Here is a 26,117-nt window from a genome sequence, read left to right on the forward strand (position 1 = left end):
CCGATACACCGGGCAGTCTGTTATTAACCGATGTCACTTGTGCAATGCTGCTCATGGAGGACAGTTTCAACACACACGCTGAGTGTCTCGATGGATCTATCTACGCATGCGCACAGAACATTGAGAGGCACATGACATTCTACATATCCATCTGTAATATTTAGGGAGGTCATTGTAGTTTGACGTAGGTCCATTTGAGACAACATGTAGCTAGTACAATGCTGGTAAGGACAGTGCTAATACTAACACTAATATTAAATACTAATACAATAACACATTAGTTTTATTCGTATTCCTCACCATCATCTCCTCCTCCTCCTCCTTCTTATTAAATGCTTATTGAATTGCCCCTTCACTCTCCATGCACATAAATCACACATTGAATCTTGGATGCTAGTTCAGACTTTTGCTGTGCTTCAGCATCTTGCCGTACTGTGTGAATCTCTTTACTCAGTTTTTCATTATTTTTGTTTGTATTGCAATTGTAGTAATCAGCTGCAGCTTGTCTTCTACGAGTACTGTAACCGAAACCGGTTTCTGTTCCTCAATCGTGAACGTTGGATCACCTCCCCATTAGCGCTTTTTAATTACACAACTGTCGACTTTATGGAGAGCGCTGTATATGGCCGTACTCCTATTTCACTGTCGGACTACCCTTTCTGCTTTCTCGAACACTTGCTTTGAATAAACCTGTTGAAATTGCGCTTCTTTCCTGTACGCTTATGAAACCACGCACTTCTCCCGCCATCTTGCATACGCATACACACTTCAGCTATTCGTTTCTGTATGCATGAACACTTCACATACATCCTCTCACCTCACTTTGCCCTCATAACGTCCGCGGCATGCTTCGCATCCTTTGCGCTATGGCCTATGGAAGCCTGACGTTCAATGCCGCGTTCACAAAAGCTCTCCATTGACTTCTATCCTTAGCTAACTGCACCCAGTTTCTACTTTGTATTCGTATTTCTGCGAGATCCATCTTAATATTGTCCTCCCATCTGCGCCTAGGTCTTCGTAATGGTCGTTTTCCGATTCGTCTTCCAGTGAAGACTTTGAAAGCGTTCGTACTTTCTTCCATTCCGGCTACATGATCTGCCCACCTGAGCCTCCTAGATTTGATGATCCTAACAATGTTTCATAAACCGTATAAATTATGAAGTTTCCGCCATTCTCCATTCCCTTTCCTATTGGAACCGAATATTCGTCTCAGGATCTTGTTCTCAAATACTTTCAGTCTATATTATTCCTTCAGAGTAAGTGACCATGTTCGCAACCATACAGAACAACAGGCATGATTATAGTTTTATATATATACTACCTGAAATACCCATTCTTCGCATGGGGGCTGTATTTGGAAGTCAACGCCTATAGGGTATCATCATTGATCTTAGCGATCGCGAGAACTATGGATTTGATACTGATGTCGGTCATTTTGGATTATTTTTACATATCTTGGTATAAACCGCCGGTGACCACCGGCCCGCAACCAAATGGGGTGAATGCGATCGGAGTTTCGCCATTCATTTTAGGGACGGCGAAAACTATGAATTCGACACTAATATCTGTCATTTTCTACTACTTTTACATGTCCCGTTAAACGCCCCCTTCCCAAGAACACCCCCCGGTTCGAAATTTTAAAAAACGCTTCGTCTTCTTCTGGAGTCTGGACCAAAGTACCCGTAACTCACATTTGGTTACTGTCAGTACACTCCTCTGGTCCCCAGGCCGCACACAGCCAGCCAGACATACAGCCAAACTCATTTATATATATATATATATATATATATATATATATATATATATATATATATATATATATATATTACATTAGAAGATCAAGATTTAAATTCTTCGACGGAATTCGCAACGACAAAAGATTTTGAACTGGATAATAACACGAATTCCCTGCTTTTAGTCAACGTTTAATTTCTTCGTGAATGGGTCATTGCATGTCACATCACCTAATTTTAAAACATGACCGTGCTTCAATGTCTCAGATTCTTTTAAAAAAAATTCATACATAAGTACCAATGAAATTATGCTAAATTATTTTTTTTTTCCGATTTTTTGGATGAGAAATGGGCCGGAGAGAAATTTTTGGAAAATGTTAATTTTGCTTCAATTTCACTTTTTGTCACTCAGCATCATGGATCTAAATTACCCTAACTTCCTCATTTTTGAAGTCATTGGGCTCATCCACGTGTCAAGTGAAAGCTTAATTTTTGCTCTTTAAGTTGATCTTAAGTAACCTTGCAAAAGGCTACACTGTCAAACGTTAATGAGCATACAAAGCAAATTTTAGTTTTTTTTTTTTTTTAATTGTGCCATTGCTCAAAAGTTACAACTATGAAACTTTTTTGTACATTCATCTTAAGACGTACACATATAGTTAAAAAATAAAGACGATGTTTTTTGATTTTTTGTAATTATTATTTTTTATGTACGGAAATATATAGTTTTAAGTTTTGTTACAAATTGTGTCCTTGCTCGTAAGTCACAACTATGAAACTTTTGAACTTTTTAAATAGAATTGTCTTAGCACATAAATGATATGGTTAAAAAATAAAAAAGGTGCTTTTGGTATTTTTGCAACTATTATTATTATTATTATTATTATTATTATTATTATTATTTGTGTTTTATATGTACAGAAATATACAGTTTTACTGTTATCAGATTATGCCTTTCCTCTGAGGTAGTGATGGCTAATTCCGGAATTTTTACTTTCCGGATTTCGGAAAGTAAAATGGGAAAAATTTCGGAATTCGGAAAAATTCCCATTTCGAAAAATCTGGAATTCGGAAAAATTCCGGAAAGAAAAATTTACAATTCCGGAAAATTTTGGCCATCCTTACTCTGAAGTGACAACTGTCACACTTTAAAACTTTTTCAAATAATCATCTTAGTAAATATTGGGTATACTTAAAAATAGAACTGGTGTAATGTGTAGTTTTGGTATTACATAAAATATTTTTGTACTTTAACTATGACTTTCAACTTCTTCCCAATTGTACCATCGCTTATAACTATCAAACTTTTGTAACTTTTTATAGGATTACTTTGCATTTACTAGGTATGATCAAATAATAAAAAGAGATACCTTTTTTTTTTTTTTTTTTTTTTGTAATAATCCTGCGGTTTTGTGAATGGAAAATATAGGCCTAGCAATGTAAGGGACAAACCCTATCAACGGAAATAAGAAATATTAGACTAATGTACATAGATGAAAACAATAAACACACATACCAGTAATACTTCTTAGAATTACATAGATTTACATACAAAATGTTGTGTCCTATATTTCACAGCTCATTCTTATCATTGATGATATGCAGTGTTCTTTTAATTCTGCTTTCAATTACATAAGTCCGGGCTGATTGGCTTGTAAGAGATGGAACACGAACTTCCCAGATGATGTTTTCAAAAGATATCCAACGAAAGTCTTCATTTTCCGGCCAGTAGAATATAGAAGGCCCAGAGTGATTAATGAATTGCACTCTGACGTACAAAAATAATAATTACAAAAATACCAAAAGCACCCTTTTTATCTGTAACCATATCATGTATGTGCTAAGGCGATTCTATTAAAAAAAGTTTCAAAAGTTTCATAGTTGTAACTTTTGAGCAATGGCACAATTTGTAAAAAAAAAAAAAAAAAAAAAAAAATTGTTTGTATGCCCATTAATGTTTGACAGAATTAGCCTTTTGCAAGGTTACTTAAGATCAACTAAAAGAGCAAAAAATTAAGCTTTCATTTGACACCTGGATGAGCCAAATAAGTCAGAAATAAGGAAGTTATGGTAATTTAGATCCATAATGCTGTGCCAAAAAGTGAAATTGAAGCAAAATTCACATTTTTCAAAAATTTCTGCCCGGCCCATTTCTCATCCAAAAAACCGGAAAAAAAATTATTTAGCACAATTTCATTGGTATTTATGTATGATTTTTTTTTTTTTTTTTAAGAGAATCAGACATTGAAGCACAGTGCTCTAGGTGATTTGACATGGCTTTGCTCTGTTAATATATTGAATCTACAGCAAATAACAAGAAGAAAATTATTAGAACGAATAGTTCGTTTTATACGTGTTTTACCCTCGAATTACAACATATACGCAAACAACCTTAAGCGGCGTCTCCGTATTACGTACCGTACCAAGTTACGTCTCCGAATTACAAGAACAGGGCTTGACAAATACTTGGTAATACAGTTGCAGAGCATACAGGCACTTATCGCTCCAACATTTCTTACGTTATATACAGGGTGTTTCAAAACAACACCGACAATGTTTCCTAACACCAAGATAAGACAAAAAAGTATAGACTAACCTCGGTACTCAAATGCTACGTTTCAGCTTTCAGCTCAAATGCTTTCGGAGTTATAGGCTACCGAAAACATGTAAAAATGAACTTTAAAGGCCCATAACTCCAAAACTATGGGACCTACCGTAGTCGAATCGAGACTTCTCTTAGGAAATGTGTCCGATCCAAATTTTCAAGTTTCAGAATTCTGCGACACTTCCTAACAATTTTTATAGAGGTAGTTGGTGAGTACTTCAAATGATATGTCTGTAGCCAAACTGTCTCTATAAAAATTGTTGCGTGAGTACCTTAGGATTACGAAACTCGTATTTTTGGACAGCGTGCATATTAGTTCCTAAATGAAGTCTTGGCGCGACTACGGTCGGTCCCACAGTTTTGGAGCTTTGGACCTTTAAAGTTCATTTTTTCATGGTTTTCGGCAGCCTATAACTCCGAAAGGAAGCATTTGTGCACCCAGGTTGGTCTATACTTTTCGTCTTATCTTGATGTCAGGAATCACCTCCCAAACGTTGACAGTGTTGTTCTGAAATACCCTGTATATAAAAGAACGGGTATAGCTCGTCTCTCGTGTTGTATATAGTCTAGGTGTTAGCATAATGGTAAATCACATTAGTGACACTGACATAAAAAATAGTATATAGACGATACTAATTATCATATCAAGATATAACAAGCGTTGATTGACTCAGTGTGACTTTCTTCAACATTAGATCAACTTGACGGCTATTTTAAAACAAATCTATATTTTATATTATATAACGAAAAAATATTCAAATATGAGACATACTAATCGATATAACTTACTGAGCTGAATAAAATGCAATGCCAGAATGTCAAAGTTCATGCATGCGTAGTTTTTGAGAAAATGAAAAAATAATGTCTTTGTAAAGCTAAAACTTCATGTTATACAACAATTATACCACTTATTATTAGGTATTCTGCCTGTTGGCAGGTCCTGGGATTAAAGAGATTTTTCTTTCTTTCTTAGGTTTGGCCTGGAAACGTTTCTTTCACGCATCTCGATTTTCAGCTTCCTCCCGTAACTATCAATATTTATTTCTGTTTTTTAAATCATCGATCAGTGTTGTTCTTCATCTACTCCTCGTTTTCCTCCTATCTTCTATGGCGGTATGAATGAAGAAGACAATTTCTTCGCAAGATATGTCCAATCCAATTGGTCTTTATACGAAGGATGGTGGCGAGAAGCGTCTTCTTTCCAATTCGTTTTAAAACATCTTCGTTTGTTATTCTTTCCTCCCCTTTTATCTTCTCCATCTTCCTCCAACACCAGATTTCGAACTGCTCTAAATATTTCTTCTCTAACTTTCGTAATATGCAAGTCTTTGAGCCAATAGTCCAATACTCCATATATAAGAGTACCTATAGTACCTGACCAGATTCTTCCTTAGTCCAATATTAAGTCTGTGGTAGTTAAGAGTGATCTTTTCTTGTCGAATGTCTCTTTGGCTAAGGCAATTCTTCACCTTATCTTTTTAGCGCAGTAAGTGACTCTCGTCCACTGGCGTCTCTAGCATGTAATTTTTTTTTTTGGGGGGGGGCACCAAAGAAAGTGATTTAGATGGTACTATCAAGGTCAACCTGTTTATCTTTGATTCCATTTGTTAGAAATAATGTTTTGCTTACCTTCACTGACGCCCTAAAGTATAAGAACTCTGTTATAATCGTTTCACAGCCTAAATTATATATTCTAAATAATAATTATTATTGTTTATAAGTTATTCTGTAGTTAGTAAATAAATTAAATTAGAATAAAATGTTGAATATTTTGTACTTCAAAATATTGGGGGGATGCGTCCCCCTCGTCTTCCCCGCTAGAGACGCCCATGCTCTCGTCAAAATACTTCCCAAATATTTAAAATGGCCTACCTCTTCAGGTTTTCTCTGTTCACCTCTGAGCCGTGAACGCGCGTTTCCACGAGATATTCTCATGACTTTTCGATTTTTCGACATTGCTTTCCATTCCATACAGTTTCCCAGTTTCAACTATTTTGTCAAATCATCTTCTGTAATTCTTTTTCGGTTCTAGCTATAATAACTGTATAATCTATATACCTGATCTTGTTAATGATTTGTCCTCCAATCCTGAAATTTCTAATTACCATTCATGCTTCCTTCATTAAACATTCACTATAAATGTTGAATAACTGGGATGACATACTACACCCTTGTTTGACTCCTCTTCCGTTCTCCATATTATTGGATTCTCCATCATTCAAGCGCAACTTTACTCGTTGTCCTATGGACAGGTTGGGAATAAGTCGTCAGTCAATCCAGTTGACCGCATTATTAAAAAAAAAAATAAATAAATAAATAAATAAAATAAAATTCAGAAGTTTGGTCCAATTGACCCGGTCGAAAACTTGTCAGCCGATGAAGCACAAACCCAACTTTTCTTTAATGTCAAGAACTACTTCGGATATAATTCTCATCAGCCTAATAGCATCTCTGGTACGTTTTCCTTTTCGGAATCCAAACTGATCTTCCTCCAACATCTATCTTACTTTCCAGCCGCCTATTCAATATGCACACAATAATCTTTCAGCTCCTCGACGACCTGGAGAATCACCGAATAAGCAGTGTATTTGACCGATTCCAGTCCACCGATTTATCGCACTATCAATGATTCATAATGGCATTACGTTAAAGGTATTTCTGCGTTCTCTACACAGCACACCATTCACGTATGAGCATTCCTCGCAACATCTGTACATGTCCCTTTATAGACACAAATGAAAGACTTCTTGATAAAAATCGGCAAGGGGTATCATAAAGAGGAGATTTTTTTTCGATTATTTCTTCAATATCTCGCACCGATTGCATGATTTGAGCCTACCCGGTTGGAGTTTCTAATTCATGTATGATCAGTGTTTTCTTTCTTCTTGTATGCAGTATATAATAAGCAAATCCATTGTATACACAATTAATTATAATGTCAGTGATATATCGTGTTTATTAGGCAAAACACCCCAAACAGTGAAGATTCATCTTAGACTGGAAAAATGGTTTTCCTTCGTTTTTCATTATCACTTGCCCACGAACCAAACGCCTGAGAGATATATACTCTCTGTATACAACTACGTTGTGTTGGAATGTACAACTCATAGGATACAAAATTTGGAATCGACCAGTGAAAACGGTACGTTTACGCTTGTGGTTTTCGACATCTCATTGTCGATAGGATTCGAGATAAACATAAACCTAGCATTTTAATATATAGACTAGCTGAACTTGCGCTCTCTACACAGCGCATCATTCAGATATGAGCATGAATCTCCTTGTTACTCCTCACATCTCTACATGTCCCTTTACATACACAAGTGAAAGGCAAGAGATGCCATAAAGGGGAGATTTTTTTTTTATTACTTTTTCAATATATCGCACCGTTTGCAAGATTTGAGTCTACTTCCGGTTGGACTGTTTAATTCATGTATGACCAGTGTTTTCTTTCTTCTTGCATGCAGTATGAAATAAGCAAATACATTACACACAAATTAATTAAAATGTCAGTGATTATATGGTGTTCATTGGGCAAAACACTCCAAACAAAGATTCAACTTACTGTTAGAGTGGAGAAATGGTTATCCTTCGTTTTTCATTTTCATTTGGCCATGAAACAAACGTCTGAGAGGAATGCAACCCGCTTATATAATTATGCGGTGTTGGAATGTATAATGCGTAGGATATGATGCTTTAGTTTTTTTCTTCTAATTTCAACACTTCCAGTGTACCCGTAAAAATGTAATAAAGAAATAATGGCCATGTTTTTTTTTTTTTAAATATTCAGTTAGAACTGGACAATTACATAAAATTTGCAATCGATCAGTGAAAACGTCATCTTTCTGGAGCCTGTAGTTTCCGAGATCTGATTGTCGAAAGGATTGGCCACAAACATATAAACGTCCACAATCGTATAGTTTAAAAAGACTCCAAAGATGGCAACACAATTCATTTGCATTGATTTTGGAAAAGGCTTATTAAAATACAAAGGCTTTGAACAATAATTTAAAAAAGATGAAAAACGGTCCTATTTAAATAATTTATTTAAGGTACAAATACTTTAAAATATTTGTCTTTATTAAACGTGAAATCACAAAGAACCGTAAATCAAAGGTCTGAAATCCAAAGTTATAAGTTGGAGCTCAGGCACTTTTGTTGCTATTGTAGCATTTTAATAGATAGATGGGGGCAATAATTATCATGTCGAATAAGCGCATGTTATATAATGTTACGCGTGATTAGCGCGTTGCTTCTCATATGCCATTATTTTCAGCTTTCTAAACCGGATTTCGCTACCTCTTAAATGTGTATCCCAATTGCCGACTAATACTGGAAAATTTTAGTGTTCACATCAGGAATAGAACAGGGGCGTCATTTGGGGCTTCAGGGAAAAATTGCAAAATGGGAAAAATCACTGCTGGAATACAACTAGACAACACACATACCTCCTTTAAAATTCAGTTAGGCAGCTCAGTATTTCTTTTAAACAAAGCTTGAGCATTCACTTCTTTAATGCTCTCTACTCGCACACAGACGGAAAATTCTTATACATATGCTAAAAATATACTTTAAACAATACAATAATTTGCTGAAATCTTATGCAGAGTTAAGAGATGGAGCTGAAGGGAAGTTTTTAGAACATAACTGAACAATATTATTGTTTTCTTATACATTACTTTTAAAACAACGTTGTAGAATCTGTGATAACAAAGAAAACGTACTGCATACAAGGAGATTCCATTTTTAGTACCACTGTACCAAGAAAAGAGGGAGTAAGGTGAATAGGTCAGCTCCCTGCCTACACCACTGTCTCTTAGGAAGACAAAACGAAACAAGAAATTGACGCACAAAATCTACATAAAACAAATTGTGGATGAAGAAGATGATCCCAAAGAATTCAGATACCAACAGACGTCAGTTACTTAGAAACGAAGATAAGAAATTGAAAAGAAAGATAATACACTATGAATTGAAAAGAGCAGGTAAAACATAAAGGAAACAAACAAGAAGAAGTAGACAAAGAATCCTTCAAATAAATTAAAACGTTATTTTCCTTCTTTTTAATCTCGTAACGAAAGTTTTTAGAAAGAAAGACTATTATACTCTAGATAAAGTTCCAACAATAATCTACCAATATCTTATATAATGCAACACAATCAGTGAAATGTACTGTCTTTATGGAAGAAATATTTTTAATAAAAGCTTTGGCTGTGACTGGAATGATATCTATTAAAAAACTCAGCAAGAGCACTTTACGACAAACTAAGTAAACTTCTACATCAAAAGGTTCAACGGCACATTTATGAAGAAAGACATTTCATAGAATATATCGACTATCTAACAATAGTATAAAATCAATTGTGCTCTCATTTTGTGTATGTATGTATAGTTGGATGAAGAACTAAGAAAAATAAGTTTTAACCTTTGGAAAAAATAATTTAAATTGGATTTTCCTGGAAATCAAGTAAAAAATTAATTTTTGCAGTATTGGCAAAAGACGATTTGCGCAAATTGCGAAATGAATAGTCCTTAATTGAAGCTATTGTTTGCAAAATATCGAATAATACTTTTGATGAAGTGGATACTTCCAGATATCTAGGATTAATATTAACAGACAAAAACCATATTCACGAAGATATTAAATGTCAACTAAAAACAGGGAATTCGTGTTATTATTCAGTTCAAATCTCTTGTTATCGCATTCTGTCGAGGAATTTGAAGCTTAAAATATATAAAACGATAATCACGCCTGTTGTTCTGTATGGTTGCGAAACATGGTCGCTTACTCGAAAGGGAACATAGATTGAAAGAATTTGAGAACAAGATCCTGAGTCGGACCCAACAAAAGCGGGAAGGGGGAATGGCAGAAACTTCATCACGAGGAACTACATAATTTATACGGTTTACTAAACACTGTTAGGGTCATCAAGTCTAGGAGGCTCAAGTGGGCAGGTCATGTAGCAGGATGGAACAAAGAATGATCGATTTGAAAATCTTAACTGGAAGACCAACCGGAAAACAACCATTAGGAAGACCTAGGCGCAGATGGGAGGACAATATTAAGATGAATCTCGCAGAAATAGGAATACAACATAGAAACTGAACCCAGTTGGGTAAGGATAGAAGTCAGTAGGAGAGCTTTTGTGAGCGCAGTATTGAACCTCCGGGTTCCGTACGCCATAGAGTGAGTGAGTTATTGATTGCAATTTCTGAATATGAATACCTCATTTTAGCCTCATGAAACAAAAATACTATTGTTTCATTTTCCTCCTCTAATTTCGAGGCGTTTTATCAAGGCATGCTGATTTAGTTTACAAAGGAATAAAGGTGGATTATTCTATATAATACAGTCAGTGTACACTCTTAAAAATTTCCTTGCTCAGAAATGAGAAAAATGCAAGGGTATACGGACAAAATCTCGCGGCCGAAACATCGCCGCCCAAAATCTCGCCGGCCAAAACCTCGCGGGACAAAATCTCGCCGGGCCAAAACCTCGCCTCCCAAAACCTCGCGGGCCAAAATCTCGCCGGGCCAAAACCTCGCATGGCCAAAACCTCGCCGCCCAAAACCTCGCGGGACAAAATCTCGCCGGGCCAAAACCTCGCGTGGTCAAAACCTCGCCGCCCGAAACCTCGCGGGACAAAACCTCGCCGCGAATGAAACTTTTCTTTAAAATTTACCCAATGTGTTTCCTAATATGCAATTCCACATTACAAATAATAATAATAATAATAATAATAATAATAATAATAATAATAATAATAATAATAATAATAATAATAATAATAATAATAATAAGATACAAAACATCGTGTGCGTGGGCTTTCTCGGGTTATTCCCGTTTCCTTCCACTTTCTTTATTCGATCATTTCCTTCATCCTGGTCATCTACGTCTCCTTTAACCTATAGGACATAATCAAGGGACGTCGTAAAAACTCATATATTGTTTCATATTTTCATAAATATTATTAGATTTTTGTTAAAATTTTAAGTTTTTGGATGTTCCAAAGTTCACGAAACTAACCTCGTTAGTTGTCATTACTTTCCTTATGCAGACTTTCTTTCCCTATAACCAGTTTAAAAACATCCTGTCGCCCTACCTTCACATTGAAATCCTCTAATACAGAAATAGAATTTTCATATGGTATCGCGGGACTTGGTCAAATACCCGTGATACTTCTTCTGAAACAGCGTCTTTTATACCGTCATCCTTATCATCTGTTGGAACATTTACATTTTAGTCAGGCGAGATTTTGGGTATGCCGATATTTTGGGGCGCGAGGTTTTGGCCCGGCGAGATTTTGGCCAGCGAGGTTTTGGGTGGCGAGGTTTTGGCCAGGCGAGGTTTTGGTCCCGCGACGTTTTGGGCGGCGAGGTTTTGGCCCGGCGGGGTTTTGGCCCGGCGAGATTTTGTCCCGCGAGGTTTTGGGCGGCGAGGTTTTGGCCAGGCGAGGTTTCGGCCTGGCGGGATTTTGGGCCGCGAGGTTTTGGTCCGCGAGGTTGTCGCCGCGAGGTTCTGGCCGCGAGGTTTTGTACCCAAACCAAATGCAAGTTCAAAACAAAATAAGTAATGTTTACTCATATTTGAGGAAAAATGTCTCATTATTTCCAAATGTGTTTTCATTTGTGAGCTTAAGGCAAATTTTCAGGTTCCCATTTATGAGATTTTCTCACTTCTTAAAAATGAGAATGGAATAGTGCGTGATTTGCAATATCATAAATGATTAAAAAATAACGGTAACAATCTTATTAATATTACTATGTTTTACTAGGGAGTAATATTGCTAGGGCTCAATTACTATTCAGAAAACGAGATAAAGGATTTCAGCTGTAGCAGAGTGCGAATGGATATAAATACGCAGTAGGTGATGCAGCTGAGGTGGCGTATGGATACATGTCATGTGACAGCGGCGAGGAGTAGCATACATATCAACTTTCGAACGTAAGTTTGGGTGAATTGTAAACATACTACCATAGACTAAAAGTTGCTGTAGTACATTCGTTAGGGTGTAGAACGCTGACCCCCTCATTCAGGTTATATAGGCTATAGCAGTCACGTTGGCTCCTTTATGTATCAAAGCTCAGTACTCAAGTCACATAATAACGAGTGCAGCAATAACAAGTGAAGGCCGGTCAGAGCCCGTAGGGCACGTTGTTTTCTATATTGCAATAGAACGGGGAGGCATGTCAATGTTTTACACCCTTCGCCATTTGTTATAATGTGCAAAATAGCCTATGTACGGAAATAAAGAATACATAAGTCATTTGTGTAGTTAGGAACAGCGTTACAAACAACGTGCGATTTATTATTATGGAATTGTAATACAAAAGTACTTTGTACTGATGACGGAGCATAGATTGGGGCCTCCTTTTTTTCATCACCAGTAATCGTTTTAATGACACACGTTTGCAGGTTATTTGTGGCATAGTACTGTACGCATTTGCTCTTAATTTAATGTAGAGGCTGCGGTAGCTCAGTGGTAGAGCGTTCACCTCTGGTGCGATGAGGCCCTTGCTCTGATCCCAGAATTCCCAGCTCGCGGCAAGTGGGCTTTCTGGTGCATAAACACAGTGTGCATGGGTTTTCTCGGGGTTCTCCCCAACCCCGTGGCCAGCCCAAAAATTTAGGGGGGACCGGTAGAAGTTAGGGGGGTCGACCCAATCATATTATACTTCATCACCATATTATAGTTCATTTGCAAGCCTACCATGAAACTTTAGGGGGCCAGCCAAAGTTTAGGGGGGCCCGCCCCTAGCCCCCCGTGGATACGGGCCTGGTTCTCCCATTTCTTCCCACTTTCTTCATTCCACTATCTTTTTCATTCTCATCATCATCGTCTCCTTTAGCCTACCCAACACAACTGTGGGAAGTAAAATTCAACGATTTCATTTATTTTTTAATCCAACGTCCGACGATTGTGCTCCAAGGCTAAGAGAGACAGTTATAGAGATGGATAATAATGGTGTAATGAAAATGTGGACGTACGTTTCTTGGCAGTTTTTGCATGAGTTTGTGACCTTGTTTCCAATCTGAATTGAATTCTTAGCAGTGGAGTTTCAGCACATTTATGAGGGGCAGAAACTGTCGCATGTCCCTGCAGTAATGAAGAAGATGGAAGATAGGAGCTGAGTCCTGGAACTCCGGACCTTCCCCGAAATCGCTACTCTTATGTAAATTTTATCTAATTTTAGGGGCAATTTTACATATTTTAATACAACTTGTCCTTGTATTCAATTTGGAACCCCTCCGAAACAAATTCCTGTGTACGTTTCTTGTAGAAGGAAACTCGAGAATCCTGGAAAAGCCCACAAACATGGTGTTTTGTCATGTTGGCAAATTTTTCTTTTATGGTAGAGAAGTAGATATATTGGACTGCGATGACTCCGATGCATGGGGTCCCTGGTTTGATTCCACCTCCGTCAAGTGGGTAGTGTGAGTAAACATCTTATGTGTGTTTTCTCGGGATTCCCTCACTTTCATTACAGCATTTTCGCTCATTATCATCATAACGTCTCCCTGAGTTTCGTAGCATAAGCGTGGGACGTTACACTCCAGCAGAAATTGTTGCCGTTATTCTGAAGTAGACGGATAATTCTTGAATCTGAATTATCAAGAAGTTGGTATAATATTGGAGGAAACGGAAGAATCTTGAGTAAACCACGTCGATGAAAAAGGAAAGTCTTGAGAAAGTGGACAGTGATAAAAGGGAAAATGCTCAACTGTCTGATGCAGTAGGAGTAAGTAACGCACCTAAAATACAATTCATGGTGGTATTCGTGGAATTTTCTTGAGTCGAAGTGAAGATTTAAATGTGTTATGTTTTAAACAATAACTATAACTATAGGTGTTTATTTAATATAAATTTTGGGTGTACTAATAGTTTGATTTTTTGCATGTTTATATTTTGTTTATATCCTTTTACGTCTTCTCGTATTTGAGTACCGCGTTTCTGTGCACCGTTTCTCGCTTTTGAGGAAGATATTTCTCAAATCTTTTTGAGAAATGGGTTTCTCAAAATTGGGGTTATACGTCTCATTTCCTCAAATGTCACTTTCTCAATTTTAAGAAAAAATACATATTTTCTCAAATTTGAGAAAGCATTTGCACCCTCAGAAATGAGACATTATTCCTCGGATTTGAGTCATTATTTCTCAAAAGGATTTGAGAAAATCGAAATCTCACTTTTAAGAATGTATTACTCGGTGCACAGGTAAGAAACGGATGTTCTCAAATACGAGGATTTTCTTCTCGAATTTTCTTAAGAAACCATTTTAAGTGTACGATGTTCTGAGTGTAGCTAACACGTGCCATTGGTGTACGTGGGGCTGGGTGTAGCTAGCATGTGATTTTAGTGTACGTGGTCCTCTGTAAAGCTAGCACGCGTCTTTGATGTATCCTCGTCGCCAAAAGTGCCTTTACATCGCCGTGACGGGTATGTGACCGCGCAGTACTCCAAGGAAGGGATGGTTGCATAAGAAATTGTGAATAATTTTGAAGAGTTTTTATTTTGACTAGGGAAATAACGTATGTATAAGGAGTAAGGGAACAGATTTAAAGCATCAGTACACTGTCATCTCTGAAAAGATTCGTATTTTCAGTTTTTCAGTTTATTATCTTCTATGTTCAGTTAATAACTGCTAACAATTGCTACTAGAGCATGTCACTCTTCAGGAATTTACTACGACATGTTCGCAGGACACTTTTCTAAGTCCTAAATGTATGCGTCAATAATTTCTTTCGCCTCACTGTCCTTATTTCAGAATAGAAACTGATTACGCTGAACGTGAATATGTTTCGCTGTCGTAAAGCAAGGTCCGTAATAAATGTAAATAAGGTTCTTCTTATTAAAAAAAAACACAGATGTATTTATTGTTTGTATAGCACAATATAATACAGTAACTAAGCAACATGATAATCCTTAACACCAGCAAGATTTTTCCAACAGGAGGGGGCACCAAAAGGCCGATATAGAGTTTTTCGATTTATTGCGCTATATATACTAAGTAGGTTCTTAGTCCAAAGGGCTCGAAAAAAAACGGCCCTGTGTCAAAAGAGTACGGGTCAAAACGACCCCGCCTCAAAAGGGCCCAGGTCAAAACAGTCCGGCGTGAAAAAGGCCCGAGACAAAATTATCCCGCGTCAAGAGAGCCAGGAATAAAGCGACCCATCGTGAAAAAGGTCTGCGTTAAACGTGTCCAAGAAAAGGCAGCCCCACGTCAAGAGAGCCCAGGTCATAATGTCTCAGTGTCAAAAGGGCCAGGGTAAATGACCACCGCGACAAAAGGCCCCAAGTTAAAACGGCCCGAGTCATGAGATCTCAGCGACAAAAGGGAACTGAGCCAAAAGGGCCCGAGTCATTACGGGCCCTGGTCAAAAGGGCCCGCAACAAATTGGCCCTGGGTCAGAAAAGGCCGGGTCATAGGAGCGGCCTCTAAAGGGCACAAGTCAAAAGGACCGGTTTCTAAACAGCAAGGGTCAAAAGAGTGACGCAACGAAAAGGCCTGAGTCAAAACGGCCCAGCGTCAAAATTGTACGGGTCAAAAGGGATAAAGTTAAAAGGCCCTGTGTCAAAAGAGCCTGGGTCGAAAGGAACCCTCCTCAAAAGGACCCGAATCAAAACGGCCCAGCGTGAAAAAGGTCTGGGTATAAGGGTATCCGCGACAAAAGGGAACGACTCAAAACGACCCCGCCTCAAAAGGGCTCGAGTTAAAAGGGGCCTGCGTAAAAAGAGCCCCGGTCAAAAGTATCCCGCCTCAGAAGGGCCCGGGTCAAATTGGAACAGCGTGAAAAAGTTCAGGTCAAAATCGTTCTGCGACAAAGAGACCGGAGTAAAAAAGAACCCCGCGTTAAGAGAGCTCGAGTCAAAAGGGCTCTATGCCAAACGGACTGTGCCAAAAGTGGCCCCGCTACAAAAATGCCCGAGTCGAAAAGGCCCGGGTCTAAAGCTCTTTGCAACAAACGTTCCCGGATCAAAACGGCCCAGCGTCAAAAGAGCTCGTGTCAAAAGTGTCCTGCGACAAAAAGACCCGAGTCAAAATGGACCTGAGTCAAAAGGGCTCCGCGTGAAAAGAGCCCAGGTCAATAGGGCTCGGATAAAAGAACCCCCCGACAAAAGGCCCGGGTTCAAAATATCTCTGTAACAAAAGGGCCCGAGTCAAAATGACCTGTGTGAAAGGGTCTCCGCGACAGAAGATCCCGTGTCAAAATGGCCCCACGTCTAAAGGCTTAAGTTGAAAGGGTCCTGCGTCAAAAGAGCCCGGCTCAAAAGGATCCCGCGAGAAAAAACCCGAGTCAAAAGTTTACTACGTCATACGTACCCGAGAAGAAACGGCCCCGCGTTAAAAGAGCGCAAGTCAAAAAGTCTGAAGGTCAAAAGGGCCTAGCGACAAAAGGCCCCGAGTAGAGACGGCCCCGCGTGAAAAGGAGCCGAGTCAAAAGACCCCGCGACAAATGGTCCCTACTTCGAAAGAGGCCGGGTCAAAAGGATGCAACTCAAAAGGGCACGGTTCAAACCAGCCCCGCTAGAAAAGAACCCGCGTCAAAAAGGCCTGCGTCAAAAGGTCTCCGCGACAAAAGTGCCCGAGGCAAAACGATCCCACGTCAAAAGGGCCCGGGTCATAACAACCCAGATTGAAATGTCCAGGTCAAAAGTCTCCGCGAATAAAGAGTCCAAGTCAAAATGGCCCGGGTCGAAAAGACTTGAGTTAAAAGTTTCCGGGATAAAACGACCGAGCGTGAAAAAGACCCGGGTCAAAATGGTCCCGCGACAAAAAGAACGAGTTAAAAGGCCCCTACGTCAAATGAGACCGAGTATAAACAGCCCTGCGTCAAGAAAGCCTAGAAAAAATAAAGAAACATTCGCAATAATGTTACCTCGCCGGTTTTGAATGCTTAAGGCACCGGCTGAGAGTTACGCGGCTGAGCGAATGTAAAAAACGAGCACAGGTCAAAAGGTCTCCGGGTCAAAAGGCCCCGCGAGAAATGTCTCCGAGTCAAAAGATCTCCGCAACAAAAGGGCCAGAGTCACAACGGCCCCGCTACAAATGGATACGAGTCAAAACAGCCCGCGCCAAAAGAGCTTGGTGAAAGGGCCCCGCGACAAACTGGCCCTACATTAAAAGAGCCCGGGTCAAAAGGACCCGCCTCTAAAGGACACGGGTGAAAATAGCCCCGCTACTAAAAGGCCAGAGTCAAAACGGCCCCGCGTCAAAATTGCCCGGGTCAAAAGGAATCGAGTTAAAAGTCCTGCGTCAAACCAGACTGGGTCGAAAGAACCCTGCCTCAAAAGGGCCCGAGTCTTACGGCCCAGCATGAAAAAGGTCTGGGCGTAAGTGCTCCGCGACAAAAATGCACGAGTCAAAATGGCCCCGCGTCAAAATTGCCCGGGTCAAAAGGAATCGAGTTAAAAGTCCTGCGTCAAAGCAGACTGGGTCGAAAGAGCCCTGCCTCAAAAGGGCCCGAGTCTTACGGCCCAGCATGGAAAAGGTCTGGGTGTAAGTGCTCCGCGACAAAAATGCACGAGTCAAAATGGCCCCCCGTCAAAGTTACCCGGTAAATACGGTTTCACGTGCAAAAAGCCTGAGATAAATGCAAGAGTGAAAATCAGGTATGCACGAGGGGATAATATCCCCTTCGTAAGTTGAAGTGATTGTGCAAAGGAAGGAGAAACATCTGTAGTTAATATTAACAAATAGTAAATTTGAATGGTGATATTAATTTTGTTTTTTTGTTAATTGTTCTGCAACAATCTCTATCGCTTCTCCATCAAAGTTCGCTTGCTCTTCCGACTTTCTGAATCAAACCTTATCTATTATTGACTTCCCCTTAGGTCTAAAATTCCATTTCAACCCCTGGATCAAAGTATAGAATGAAAAATATTCTGTGGAAAAGATTAGTTTAATGTTGCTCTGAGAAGACATATGTGGATCTCTATACAGGGCATTGGGACAGAACAATAATATAGAGTTTTCGATTTATTGCCCTATATATATTAAAAGTCATAGCTTATCATTGATAGCGTATATCCTCTTACTTTTTTAAAATTGCCACAGTAGCCTATTAGTCAGAGCATACATCTCCAGATATAATGTAAAGAGAAGAGAAGGAAGCAGATATGCCCAGTGGTGTAACTAGTTTTACTGTGCCCTGGATCGATTCATTCCATTGGTGATCGATTTGCTCATACCCTCCTGCCCCACGCATTTCAGCTGCTGCGTTATATATCTATCTATCTATCTATCTATATATATATATATATATATATATATATATATATATATATATATATATATATATATATATATAAGGTTTGTCCGGAAAGTAACAGGACTGAGTTGATTTTTAAAAAAATTATTGACCTAATCGTTACAATTCTTTGAAAACTTTCAAATGGGCTCCTTCTGCGTCGATGCAGCGCTGCCAGCGCGATTTCCAAGCATTGAAGGCGTCACGGAAGTCATTCTCCGGAATAGCCTTGAGAGCCGCGGTGCAAGCTGCTTGGATCCCCTCTGTCGTCTCAAAATGCTTGCCTTTCATCGGGCGTTTCAGGCGAGGAATCAAAAAGAAGTCCAGGGGGCCACATCTGGGCTGTAGGGCGGCTGCGGAAGCGTTGGGTTGCCGGCCTTGGTTAGGTAGCTATTCACAAGAAAGGCGGTGTGAGCCGAAGCGTTGTCGTGGTGCAGCTTTCAGTCAGCTCCGATGTCTGGTCGGACCCGATTGACCCTTTGTTTGAGTCTCTTGAGCACTTCCACGTAAAACTTGGCGTTGACGGTTTGTCCAGGAGGAACAAATTCATATGGGACGAATCCTTTGATGTCAAAAAAGACAGTGAGGATTGTTTTCACTTTGGATTTGCTCATTCTTCTCTTTTTGGGCGAGGAGACGCCGGCATGTGCCACTCGGAAGATTGCCTCTTTGTCTCGGGATCATACTCAAAGATCCATGATTCGTCACCTGTGATTACTTTTTTCAAAAATTGGGGGTCACTTTCACATATGTTCAAATTTTCTTGGCACAATTCCACTCGTCGCAATTTCTGGTCGTCAGTGAGCACTTTTGGGACAATCTTCGCGCACACCTTGCGCATGTTCAAAGGCTCCGTCACAATTTCATGAACCACAGTTTTTGGTAAATTTAACATCTGGGCAATTAAACGAATACTTAGTCGACGGTCTGAGCTCAAAACTTCGCGCACACGAGTCACATTGTCGGTGTTTGTTCAAGTCGATGGTTTTCCAGCACGGTCTTCATCGGCGACCTCTTCCCGGCCCTCCGAAAAGGCCTTGTGCCACCGAAACACACCACTTCTTGCTAAAGCATCATCTGGGTAAGCCTGCTTGATCATATCAAACGTCTCTGTCGCAGATTTACCGAGTTTAACACAGAATTTAATCGCGTACCTCTGCTCTAACGAACGCTGCATTTTCGGCTTGCACCACTCACAGAAACACGTCGCGCGAAAAAGCCTGTTCTGACTCTCCGTGTGCTCGGAGACAACTGACCAGCTGAACGCCATCTACTGGATTCAGTCGGTGCGCGCAAGCTCCGAAGTACAGTCATGGCGGAATAAAATCAGTCCTATTACTTCCCGGACAAACCCTGTATATATATATATATATATATATATATATATATATATATATATACTAACAGTATACAAAGTTATTTTTATTAAGAAATCTAAGTTTTTACATATCTTTTTCCTAAGTTATCACTACATACTTAACTCGTAACTACTATCGTGGGGGATCAAATTTGACCTCCGCTAACACATTTGTAGCTGTGGATAATATATATATATATATATATATATATATATATATATATATATATATATATATATATATATATATATATATATATATATATTGTTTCACTGAGGCTTCAGTCGTCTATTCTCAGTTGAACTTGCTAGGGGGCCGGGGTGGCTCAGTGATAGAGTATTCACCTCTGGTGCATGGGGTCCTGGGTTTGATCCCAGCCCGCGCAAAGTGAACCTTGTGCTGGATAAACACTGTGTTCGTGGGTTTTCTTGGGGTTCTCCAGTTTCGTCCCACTTTCTTCATTCCACCATTTCATTCATTTCTCATTATCGCCGCCTCCTTTACCGTAGCCGGCATAATCGTGGGTCGTAAAACTTAACGGTTGCATTTTTTCAGTTGATCTTGAGATTTCGTAGCGACTTGTTGGCGTGTCCATACACTTTGTTGTTTCGATAGTTTCGGACCTCTGGGGTCGAAATTTTCCCCAGGATAGTACTTGCGCTATACGTTTCCTGCATTACATTTTTTCTGTGGTTTTCTTGGGGAGTGTTACGGAGATGTGTGCAGAACTCGGAACTGGCAGATTTTACAGAAGGTGATTTCTTGCAATTTTCTATAGAATACTGGACGTTGCATGCTTAAATAGCCTTGTTTTTTTTTACCATCTTTCCAACGAACCAAGAAGACTTCAGAGACGAGACTTCATGAGGAGTATTACGATGACTCTCGCTCAAGATCACCTAAAAGTAAGGGAAGAATGCGGGCCACTTTCTCGTAGGCTTCGGCAGTCATTGTTACGACTAACTGATAGGAACATCAATGAAGACTGTCCGCAAACAGATTCTCCAGCTAAAAGGAGGAGATGTGCTATTTGTTCTCGAATTGATGACATAAAACGTTCTTGGATTTGTTCTATGTGCAACCGAAATGAGCATAAGGGTCAATCAAGAAAAATCACTATATGTACTGACTGTCAGTAGAAGAACTAAAGTGTCTATATTTGTTCTGTGTCTAATGGATATGTGATTAAGACACATTTAGGGGTCGTCCACATATTACGTAACGCGGCCAGGAGGGAAGGGGGTTCGGCCTTGCGTTATGAAGAGTGGTAAGGGGGAGGAGGGGCTTTAGGTCTTCGCTACGTAACAGTTTTTTCTGCTGTATTTTTTATTTTTATTCTCAGATTTATATGCAATCTTTTAAATAAATAATTTTATTGTTTTTTCTTTTTTATAAATTACCTAGAATACCCGTTATTCATACGGGGAGAATACGTTTCATTTTGGATATATAGGGCACCAAAACTGTCACCATCAACTTACGGACTCCAAAAACTATGGATTCGACACAAATATCGGTCATATTCGATCACTTTTATATATCTCCCCTTCCCCAAGTTGCATGGCCAAATTTTAATTTAAACGGCATCGAAAGTGTTACTGTTCATCTCAGCGACCCCTAACACCATGGTCTCGACTCTAATATCAGTCATTTTCAAACATTTTGTATATGTCATCCTCCACTTTACAAAAGTTGCGGGGTGAATTTGGATTTAAACTGCATCGAAAGAGTCACTGTTTATTTCAGCGACCCCGGAACCTATGCATTTGATACTAACATCGTTCATTTTCAATCATTTTTTATATAAACCCCCTCCCCCAAGTTCCATCTTCAAAGTAAAATGATAAAAAACATCCCAGGTCAGAACTTCATCTATGTTGAAAATTTGAAAGAGATCGGTCGGGTGGTTAAGAGTTATTAAGTTACAAACATAGTCACTTTCATTTATATATATATATATATATATATATATATATATATATATATATATATATATATATATATATATATATATATATATATATATGCGAGGGTTGGAACTTAAATAGTGGCAACACTGCTGTGGAGACACTATGCAATGAAATGTACTAGTGGCGCTGATAGCGCACGTTGTTGACATATCTACCTAACCTCCGAGCAAATAGACTCGCCCGTCCCACGTCACTGGCAGGCGCACAAGCGAGGGAAGAACAAATCACTTGTGAGCAAGCGGTCTAACGTAAAGGTGTCAAATTCGCTAGTGGACAGTGGACAGTGATCCACGCCTGACGATTAGTGAGCTCGCCCACGAAACCGGATTAGCGCGTAAGGCTGTGCTTCGCATTCTGAAGGAAGCCTGGGCATGCGCAAAACTGCATCACAATGGGTTCTGCATGAGTTGATGGAAATGCAAAAATGGATGCGTTACGACGCTGCTCAGACGCACTTGGAGCGGTATGAGCGCGAAGGCGAGGCTTTCTTACACCGTATCGTAACACTGGATAAGACATGGGCCAGATCTTACGAGCCAACACTGAAACGCCAATCCAACGAATGGCGTCATTATGGGTCGCCGCGAAAGTCGAAAGTGCGTCAGAGCCCCAGTATGGTGAAAGTTACGGTGTGTTATCCTAACGCATTATGTTCCTCCAGGGCTGACCGTCAATGCCCTAATCCGGTTTCGTGGGCGAGCTCACGAATCGTCATGCGTCGATCACTGTCCACTAACGCGGCAACAGCCTGCACTTCTTCCTCAGAGACGCTAGGACGACCTGCCCGATGCATGTCCGCCACAGTTTGCCGAGCTTCGTTAAAGGTTTTTACCTACCATGCACTGTTCTGTACGGCAATGCCGATTCCCCACACACCTCTTGAAGCCCTTGATGACACTGTCGTGCTGTACGACCTCTGGCACATTCAATCTTGATCCAACTCCGTTGTTCCTGTTTCGAAAACATAGTGACACCTTTACGTTAGACCGCTCGCTCACAAGTGATTTGTGCTTCCCTCGCTTGTGACCCTGCCGGTGACGTGGGACGGGCAAGTCTACTTGCTCAGAGGTTAGGTAGGTATGTTAACAACGTGCGCTATCAGCGCCACTAGTACATTTCATTGCATAGTGTCTCCACAGCAGTGTTGCCACTATTTAAGTTCCAACCCTCGTATATATATATCGATATAGATAAATAAATATTCCTATTGTTTTGGAAAATTGCGAACTATAGCCTATATAAATTGAATCATACAGAAGAGATTCGAAGACGCACGAGACACCAGCGTAAATGGTGTCAAATCCTGCATGTATTACAATACAATAAAACTCCGTTTTGTGGCTATCGCAGCATTGGATTTAGGGAACACGCTTTTCCGGAGTTAGTTGTTAGTGATCGTAACCACCGCCTGAAAATGCCCTCATGTTCCCACTAGTATTGCTATTTCTGAGAATGTTATCTGAAACCTTTGATTTGAATCATTACTCACTCTATTCTTCTAAGGGGTTTTGCATGGGAAACAGAAGAAATTCTTTTTCGTGAAATTATATTTTTCGCGATGGAACGATCCAGGATTTGTAGATCAAAATAAGATATTAAAAAACCTAATTCGTCGGATATTATCTCGTACTAAATTTTTGATTTTTGAATTTGAATATTTCTGAAGAAATTGAGTTTATTCGCATTCTCGCACTGATTTAGGACAAGAAGAATATGAAAAGAGGTAAACTGAAGTCCGAAGTCCAAAAAAGATGCTCGAGAGCTTCTTCACAAACGAGATGTCCCTGCTTCTTCACATGCACAGCCACTTTGAATCTGTGGTCGACGAGGAAGGCAACTTTGCATCGTCGAAACTGGCCAATTTCAAATGCATGAAGCATCCTGGATCCCTGAAAAAGAGATCGATGTTAGTTCTTCAGATCCTGTTCCAACTTCATCTTCCTTGTCAGTACGAGGGTCACTACGAAAGTTTTCAGATGTGAAATAACTTACTTAAAATCAATTTAACACTTACATTTTCTCAAAGTATTCACCATTACACTGTACACACTTTTGCATCCTCGAAAGCTACTTTTGGAAGCAGTGTTGCCAGCCTTTTTCTTCTAGTGTTGAAAGTTCGTTCTCGTAAGCCACTACAGCTTCTTCAGGGCTGCAAAATCTCTTCCCACGCATGCGATCTTTGATCCCGGGGAACAGAAAAAATCACACGGGGCCAGGTCAGGGCTATACGGCGAATCAGACATAAGTTTGGCCTCCCTAGATTCTAAAAACTGAATTGTGATGTTGACCGTGTGTGCGGACGCGTTGTCATGATGAAGCAGGATCCCACGCAATCCAGTTCTTGGACGCCGTTCCCGAAGGTTCTGGAACACTTTTGTTAGGCAAACAGTAGTGTACCATTGAGCAGTAACAGTCCTTTGTTCTTCAAGTGGAACAGTAGCAACATGGCCAGATTTGGAGTAGAAAGTTGCGACCATATTCTTCCCCACACTTCGCGGTCGCTTCGCTTTCGTGGGTGAATTTTCGTCTGGAAAGATCCAAACTGTAGACTGGCGTTTATTTTCAGAGTCAAATTGATAGATCCAAGTCTCATCACCAGTAACAATGTCAGAAACGCGTCGAGAATTGCCTCCATCAAATTTTGCAAGCATTTCTTCACACCTATACACACGCATGCGCTTCTGCTGTTCAGTCAAAGTGTGAGGCACCCAACGAGATGAACCGAAGATGAACATGAAGAATTTTTCTTACTGCTGGCGATCCAGTGTTCACTGTAGTTTCAATGTCCTTGAAAGTTGTTCGAGGATTTTCTCGAATCATTTGTTCCACAGCGGCAATGTTTTCATCTGACACAGCTTTTGCAGCACGTGCAGCTCTCTCTCCATCTTTAAGCGATGTCCGGCCTCTTCTGAATTCACCAAACCACCGAAAAATTGTAGCACGGGAAGGAGCAAGGTCCCCAAATGCCCCCTGCAAACGGTCAAGGCTTTTGTCTCGTTCAAACCACTTTTGAAATCGTAAAGGATCATTCCCCGAAAAGGTTCCCTTTCGAGCTCCATTCTAGACAGCCGAATACTGCTCACATCAACAAACAAGTGAAGGCGATACGCCGTTGAAACCTGCTTCGCTTCTTTGCTCTGGATACCACTACCGAACGCAATTGTTGGAATTCAAATACTGTGCCACAACAATGCGTATCTCAAAACTTTCGTAGTGACCCTCGTTGTCATCATCTGACCGAAAAGGATAGGTGTGATCTCCTTGGGAAACGACAGTATGCAGTTTTGAAAAATTAGGACTGTTAATTAAGCAATCTCATGGGGTTAAAATATTATTACCATCCTACCATTTTCTAATACGTACCGGTACTTTGATTTATTAGTGAAAAATACTACAAATATATTCAGAAAAAGAGCATTTTGTAATAAAATTTGTGCTATTAAAAATAGTTTTTATTATAATAACTCCCAAAATAAGGAAAATTGGTGAGAAAACAAAAATCCAAAAGTGTTACGTAACGAACGGGGGAGGGGTTCAGCCTTGCATTACGAAGTGTGACAAGGGGGAGGGAGAGGATAAAAATTGGTCAAAAGTGGCGTTACGTAATATGTGGAGGCCCCTTAAGACTAATCATTGTGTGTATTGGTAGGTAGCCAAGCAGGTAGCTGTAGCCAGCCCAAAAATATGAGGGGGCGGTAGAAGTTAGGGGGCCGATCCAACCATATTATAGTTCATCATTATAGTACAGCAGTTCATTTGCAAGCCTACCGTGAATATTTTAGGGGGCATACGCAGGGTGGGTCCTGGGGGTCCGCCCCCCGAAATCCCGACTTTTAAAAAATGTAATCTACTTTTAGGGGCAATTTTAGAAATTTTCATATAATTTAGCCTCAAATTGTATTTGGACCCCTCCAAAACGCTTTACGCCCCTCCCGAAATAAATTTCTGGGTACGTCTCTGTTAGGGGGAACAGTAAAACTTTAGGGGGTCCCGGCACCCTAGTTCCCCTGTGGATACGGGCCTGCAGCCAAGCAACTAATCAAACACAAAAGCATCGATTGTCAGCTTTTTGAATGACAAGTTACATTTTCTCAGCACTAATAATTGAATGCTTTTTTACATAAAAATAAGTTTATTTTCATACTTTGTTTTCGGATAACAAAAAACTTTATTTCATTTAAGTATGTTCTTTCGCTTCGTAAT

At 39.8% G+C, this 26,117-nt stretch overlaps 1 protein-coding gene across 3 annotated transcripts in view; it reads right to left on the reverse strand.

Moving 5' to 3' along the window:
• LOC145673453 (uncharacterized) overlaps nt 1-26,117 on the reverse strand; it is a 468,956-nt gene that overhangs the window by 282,733 nt on the left and 160,106 nt on the right. Inside the window, exon 2 of one of the 3 annotated variants that reach the window (XM_081743166.1) lies at nt 23,564-23,803. The exons of the other annotated variants lie outside the window; for them this stretch is intronic. Within the exon in view, the coding sequence (XP_081599292.1) occupies nt 23,612-23,803 (192 nt within the window). The 3' untranslated portion in view covers nt 23,564-23,611. Of the gene's footprint in view, nt 1-23,563; nt 23,804-26,117 lie in introns of those variants that run through there. 3 annotated transcript variants of the gene reach the window in all.

The sequence above is a fragment of the Thermobia domestica genome, chromosome 16, assembly GCF_964235325.1.
Source record: "Thermobia domestica chromosome 16, izTheDome1.hap1.1, whole genome shotgun sequence".
Taxonomy (NCBI): Eukaryota; Metazoa; Arthropoda; class Insecta; order Zygentoma; family Lepismatidae; genus Thermobia; species Thermobia domestica.